The sequence below is a fragment of the Sinocyclocheilus rhinocerous genome, unplaced genomic scaffold (genome assembly GCF_001515625.1).
Source record: "Sinocyclocheilus rhinocerous isolate Xijiao unplaced genomic scaffold, SAMN03320098_v1.1 scaffold2172, whole genome shotgun sequence".
Lineage (NCBI taxonomy): Eukaryota > Metazoa > Chordata > Actinopteri > Cypriniformes > Cyprinidae > Sinocyclocheilus > Sinocyclocheilus rhinocerous.
Genome location: NW_015662992.1, coordinates 332,064 through 339,390, shown reverse-complemented (window position 1 = coordinate 339,390; position 7,327 = coordinate 332,064). Strand labels below are relative to the sequence as shown.

General features: G+C 37.8%; 1 protein-coding gene across 2 annotated transcripts in view; it reads right to left on the bottom strand.

The window, feature by feature from the left end:
- Positions 1-1,120: 1,120 nt before the first annotated feature.
- LOC107728721 (forkhead box protein N2-like) overlaps positions 1,121-7,327 on the bottom strand; it is an 18,228-nt gene continuing 12,021 nt past the window's right edge. For both annotated transcript variants that reach the window (XM_016539014.1, XM_016539013.1), the window contains 4 exons: positions 6,044-6,168; positions 4,892-4,947; positions 4,472-4,540; positions 1,121-3,486 (listed from right to left, as the gene is read on the bottom strand). In XM_016539014.1, the coding sequence (XP_016394500.1) occupies positions 3,122-3,486; positions 4,472-4,540; positions 4,892-4,947; positions 6,044-6,168 (615 nt within the window). In that variant the 3' untranslated portion in view covers positions 1,121-3,121. The remainder of the gene's footprint in view (positions 3,487-4,471; positions 4,541-4,891; positions 4,948-6,043; positions 6,169-7,327) is intronic.

The window sequence follows — 7,327 nt, the reverse complement described above, 5'->3', positions numbered from 1 at the left end:
CAGTGTTTGTTTTAACGGCACAAACGGGCACAAATCGAGCACAAACGAACTGAGCTGGTTTGGAGCGATTTGGGCAACGTGGGGTGGAGAGTGACGTCACACGGTCAAAAAAATAATGTTTAATATCTCAAACACCAAACCAGCACAAACGTTCGTTTTTGCGGCACAAATCAGCACAAACGTAGCTCAAATTAATGGCATAGTATTGGTGATTATTTCTTTTTATGGGGTGCCAACTTCACGGAGGTTTTTGACGGGGCTGAATGCAGCCCATATTCGCCTCATAATGGAAAGATGATACATTTCCGGTCTCTAGTGATTCTAGTCAAATTATCACATAGCTTACTGCGCACATTTTTATATTTAGTTGTATTTGAAAAGTATCAGGTTAATTAATTCAATCTTTTTATGCCCATTTTGACATGGACCGGAACACGAGAGCATCCAAACGGAAGTTAGAATCAGTCAAGGCGATGCTCATGTTCATGATTGTCGCAATTTACCCCCTAGTGGCAGTCACATGGAACTTTCGAATGGTCGTGAAGCAGCCATTACCTTCTGCCTATTTACCATGGTAAAATAAATAATGAATGTGTGAATTTGAACAATTAATAACAGCTCATTTTATAGAAATAATGTTTAAAGAATAACGTTTTAGTGTTGAAATATGCATTGAAGCATTGAAATATTTAACCAAAGATTACATCTGATTCGAAAATTCCACATACACATATGAATGGAACTCCGGTACTAGTCTCCATTGGAAATGAATGACTTCAGGTCTATTGTTTGTTTGGGAAAAAGCCGCTTTACACTCTTAACTGACTGATGATATACCCCGACATCACATTTAGATTATGGAGATGTCTATTTGAAGTATGCATTTACATCTGCAAGACGTATTTTTAGAGTGTTTGCTCATCTGCAATACATCTATAGGACGTTTCCTATCAGATGTCAAATAGATGTTTAGAAGATGTCTTTAAGATGTTTATGATTTAGAATGTTTTTTAAACTGACATCTTATAGATGTCTATCAGATGTTTGTACACAGCAGATGCTTTCCAGATGAAGAGATCTTTAGCAGACACATGTGGGATAGTGAACAACAAACACTAAATCAGTAAAAGAAAAACTCTTTTATTCTTTAATACCATATATAATGCAACAATTGCATATCTTTGGCAAAAATAAACTTTATAAACTTTTATTAACAGATGTTAGCTTACAAAATCAAAAATCAGGTTCAGACTGCCACATATATGGCAGAAGAACATGTCAAAATCGATGGCGATGTGGCAACTCAGTTAGTGGACCTTATCTTAATAATAATAATAATAATAATAATAATAACAATAATTAATAGGCAGCTGTTTTCAGACTTGGCCTCAAATTCTAAAACTACTGCTCTGTCCCCCTCCCTGCATTAATACTTGCATTCTGTAATTAGCACTATGTACAGCTTAGAGGGGACGAATTGGCAGCCATGGTTAAAGTGACAGGGAAAGAGCTTTATAAGGATAGGCAGTTTTAAAGTAATCAACTCAAACAGAAAGTTCTGGTTTGCCAGTGTAGGGGGGCAAGTGGCAGTTATACTTCACAATTTCACATGCTTGGGTATATAAAATCCTAATGTAGCCTCAAACAAACACTTAAAAACCCGATATTAAACATACAAACATTCTGGGATCACAGGGAATACACAGCCAGGCAAGTTTTGTGAGCAGAAACTTTGGCGATCTCAAAGGGGACAAAAAAAAAACCCTTGGGTTAAACATGGCCGGGAGTCCAGAGAGCTCTTAGTGGCACAGTTCTCAGTTCACATCCAGTAGGCTCTCCCATTACTGTCATGCTCCTCAAATATACTGTCCACTCTCCCCAGCTTCAATTCCTGTGGTCCTTTCTCCCATGAGCAGCACCATCCGCAAGCTTAAAAGATGGGAGAATGTCTTTGTCTCTGCTTGCAGGCGCGTTTACTGTGCAGTTCACATTGTCTCTGGTTTCATCTGAAGCCCTGGGAACTCTCTGGAGATCTGGAGCAGCACAGCGCCAGTTCAAAAGCAGCAATGGAAAGTGGCGATTCACAGAGCTCCCCCTGCTGGAGGCTTTGTCACACAGTTTAAACCAAGAAAAAGATGGAAAAGACCTGATTTGGGTAGAAGTGACCCAAAAAGTCATAGAGCAGGAAGGGGAGAGAGTGGTTCAAATCTTACAGTAGAGGTAAAGAGGTTCTTGTTTTGATTGGCCGCTATTTAGTATGCTCCAAAGCAAGCAATATGTGCATGGGCAATGATTTAATCAAGTCAGTGCACATGGAATAGCACAACACCTGATTATACAGATTGCTAGCATCTGAGAAACATTGAGGCTGATGTGCATGCAGCAAAAGCTGTATCCTTCAAGCTGTTCTCCAGTCATAGTGGTCAGGATGGGGATGCAAAACTGATCCAATCAGGACGCACGGGAGGAGCCACATGGTTTTGACATCATAACTGCGGCAGCAAAAGGCTCCCAGGGGCATGCCGTCACCACCACACGAGATATAAACCAGCAGTACAAAAATAAAATAACTACAGGTATTTAGGTAACTAATTATTGCATTTCTTCTTTTGTATCAAGTTTATATTATGATCCAAAATCAATGGCACTTTCAAATTTCACTTTTTTTAAGCTGTTTTTCCCTCTATAGTTAAGAAGCATGATAGGTCTTGGGAGCTTGTAAAATCCATGCATTCATTTTCCATATAAATAAGTTTGTGTTGATTTAGAGGTGGAAGCATGCAAATCTTGAAGTTTTTTTTTTTTTTTTACCAGTGTCTCTCTCTTTTTATCTCTCTCTTTTTTTTTTACGATTAACATCTTCAAACTCTCTTACTGTTAAACTCAAATGATGTGGGCCATTCGTTCAAATCGGTTTCTTTTTCTGTACATAAAACATGTCAGTATGGCTTTTCTCTCCTGTGTTTGTATTGCCATGTTTGATGAGTGGACCAGAACGATATCCCAGTTAAAAAGACGAAAGGAAAGAAAATCATCCCAACAATTACAAACAAGAAGGAAGATACACCAAACCAGAAGAGAGAGGTTGGACAGGCCACAGGATGGAGTTACAGAATCAGGGTCATTTCCTACTGAGTTTCCTGCTCTTGCGTCTTGAGGCGACTAAACTTGTGCGAATACCGGCCAGGTGTAGGAGAGAGCCGGCCGCCTCCTTGAGCTCCTCATCCACATCTGGCCGAGAATCTCTTCTGCTCCTCTTCCCTAAAAGCGGACCCTGCAGCGGGCTGCGTGGCCATCGGGCCCGGCCTTCTCTCTCCTGATCACCGTGCAGAGCCAGGCTGAAGTTGACCGGCTGTGAAAGAGGCATCTGGCGAGGGCAGGGCGGGACAGGGGAGCTGCTGTAGTTGTGATCCTGCTTTGGATCCCGACTCACAACCACCAAGTCCCTTCGGGAGAGATCTATGGGTCCTTCTTGGTCATCTGGGTCTGAGAAATCATAAGCAGAGTGATAACTGATGATCAGAGACAATATTATGAATAACAGTATGAACAAAATTGTACGATGCGGAATAAGTAATTTACACAGTAGCACAATAGTAGGTACACATGCTAAAATTATTGTGTTTACATTTATATAAATATATTAATATTCAGTTATTTTCATTGAAATAAAATTTCATTCAAATGGAAACTGAATTAAAAATGTGCTTATATAATTAATATTTGTGGATAATCCATGAAAAGTATTTAATTTCTCCTTTAATTTGATTATTAAACTCAAATTTGATTGTTTTTTTATTTGAATTAACTAAATTTTTTGTTTGTTATATTATTTGGAACTTGATAGACGCAAACCAAAAGATATCATTATACACACACACACACACACACACACACACACATATTTATTTGACAGAACTTCAGAAGTCAATGCTTATGCTCATCAAGGATGCATTTGTTTGATCAACAATAGAATACAAACAGAAAATTAGTGAAATATTATTATAATTTAAAATAACTGTTTTTTATTTGAATATATTTTAAATGCAATTTATTCCTGTGATGACTTTTCAGCAGCCATTATGTCAGTCTTTTTCACATGAAATTATTTTAATATGCAGATTTGAGGCTAAAGATTTTTTTAATTATTATTACCAATATTGAAAACAGTTTTTCTAAGATTCTTTGATGAATAAAACAACATTTAAAAGAACAAACTTCATTTGAAATACAAATGTAACATTATAAATAGATTGTTCTAACGCTATTTTTAATTGGATGATCCCTGTTTGAAGCCAATAAACAGAACAGCCAATATACACATACACATGTGATTGCTGTGATTATGTGAACAAGTACCTAGATGCATATCTTGATTAAAATAAACCTGATGTAAAACATGAATAAAAAGAAGGAACAAACAAAATAGGACAAAAATGAGGTGTTGGTGTATGTGATGGTGTTTTCTTACATGAGTTAATGTTCTGCTCAGAGGCAGACTTTAACAGCATCATGGCAGTGGCAGCATCAAAATCACATTCTGTAAAGAGAAAGAAATGTTTGATGCAAACAAGTATTGACTATGTGATGTGTATGTGTGTTTAAGTGAATGAGTCACTTCCACCCAGGAGCGAAAAAGCCTCTCTCTTATTTCAAAGTACCAGTGCCTTTGTTGTCAAGGTTACCAAATACAGGAAAGAGATGGCATCTATATGCACAGTTTAGAAGCACCAAGTATGGGCTGAGAGGAACAAAATGAGTTGAGATGAGTGATGGGCTTCAATGTGTGATGATACGTCTGATAATGGTAAAAGTGTGAAAGTGTAAAAAGTGTGAAAAAGATGTGACCGGGTCATAGATTTTCAGAACGGGCCTGATGAAGTCTACTAACCTTTTAGGGCACAGCCCTGCTCTGATGTGAAAAGATGATGAGGAGGAGACGAGGCACTACAGAAGAGAGAAAAAGAATGAGAAGATATTTAACAAATCTGTTCATATATATATATATATATATGCATATATACGGTACATACACAGTATATATATTATAACCATTATATTATATATTTTTATATTATATAACCATTAGCCAATACTTATTTTTGGATAATCCAGATAAATATTTTTTATTTATTTAATTTAAGACTCAAAACAGTAAAATATTATAATGTGCTGTAAGGATTTCATTTTCTTGATGGTAAAAATCATGATGATCCAACTCTTTTTTGTGTACCATATTTAAAATAAATATTAAATAAATAGTAACACATTATTTTAAGGACCAATATTCACTATTAACTAGTTGCTTATTAGCATGCATATTGCTAGCATATTGGCTGTTTATTTGTACTTAAAAAGCACATATTAATACCTTATTCTGTATGACTATATTTTAGATCCCTACCCAATACCTAAACTTAACAACTACCTATCTATTAATAAGCAGCAAATTAGGAGTTTATGGAGGCAAAATTAATAGCAAATAAAGTGCATTAAAACTAAATACATAAAAGTTTTTAAAAAAAAACCTGTCTGAAGTACTTTGTCTTTCAAATTTTTTTTTCTTAAGATACAAGTTATTTAAAAATGCACTTTAAAATTTGTGTTAATTAATTTAAATCAAATTGTTCTGAATCTGCAAAAAAGTTTGAATCAAAAGCCAATTGATTCACAGTCAGCTTAAAGATTCACACTACTATATTATAAATACATGGGAAAAACAACATTTAGAACAACTAATATACACACACCTGTGACCGCAGCTGAATATAAATTTAATATTTACGCAACAAGCTGCACCATTTTTGGTAAACAACCCACATTAAACATAAGCAAAGCATCATGACACATCAAAACCAAATCACTCTCACTATATTCAACAAAGCTGTCTACACTGGAAGTGCTTGTCTGACAGTTGTGACAGTTCATAGAGTAAATCTCTGAAATCCTAGCAAGCAGTATGTTACTATCCTAGTAAGAAGACTGAAGCATGGATAAATGTCCGAATTATCCATCTGTCATATAATCAGGCCAGTGTTGTTACCTAGGAGGGGAAGCAGGGGGAGTGCAGAAGGCATGTGCATTCGGGAAGTGCTGTTTCTTCAGGGCTTGCATCAGCATGGGCCGGAACTCGGGGTGAACACACCACAGAGAGCCTTTCCCATTGGTCTAGAAGGGACAGAGAGGGGAGGAGTCAGAACCGCAAAAAGCAAGCATGATATCAGCATGCTGGGGTGAGGACAAAGCTCAGGTTAAATGACAACAGAACCATCTGTCTCTCTGTATGTACACTGTGCATTCATAAGCACATCATAAATTAGCTGCAAATGATCATTTTAAACCATCATGAAGCTATAATGACCACATGGGAAGCATGTGGAACGGCGGCTCCTATTGTGTTTGCATGGGGGTATTTGTGTGTGTGAATAAAGGACTCATCACCCTTTGTCTGAGGTGTGGTCCTGCAGAGGGAATATGACCTTGACTCGCTTCACTAGCAGTGTTCATAAACAGGAAAGAGGAAACATTGCCATGGCAACAGACACCAGGGCTGAGACATATGAAACCCACAGATTCACACAATGTCACACGTTAATGAAACATACCATCCTCACCGTTTCATAAATCATTTTGCCATCTACGGTTCACGTATAAGAAATGAAAACATCTGCCTCACTTCATTTAACTGGCTGCGTGCCCTGCTTTGAACACATCGTTTTTTTCTAAAAACCCTAAACCATTATCCCTCTTGACAACCCTGTTAGCACACTGCAGTCAGCTGTGCACTACTTTATACACTGACCCAGTTAGTTAAACGTCTGAGCGAGTGCTCTGCAGCAATGTTGTGTGAACCGCTCTTCAGAAAAATATGGTATTCTAATTTATTACAAGGTTCTCTGGAATACTTGATTCTGATTGGTCAGTCGCAGCATTCTGAGGTCAAATATTTTTTTCTGTAATGGCCACCAAACTGCATTTGAGCGTTGTCCCTGGCAACCAGTCTCACTGTGCTAGTTTCATGTCTCTTGCATAGACTGTATAAAAACATGGACGTAGTGTCCGTGACGTCACTCGTAGATTTCCGAAGAGCGTTTTTGAAGCTCAAAGTGGGTGGAGCGGGCCGTCGCCATCTTGGCAGCGCGTCACTCCTAGATAATCGAAAATGGGCAAAAAGGCGGGAGCTGCTTGCTGAAGCCACGCCCACCTAGCTCGACGGCAGGGTCAGCAGCGGCAATCCACCTGTCACTCAAGTGGACACGCCCTTAATTATGCAGAACTTTAAGGCTTAATATAATTTAAACGGATGACTTATAAAAAAATTCACCCC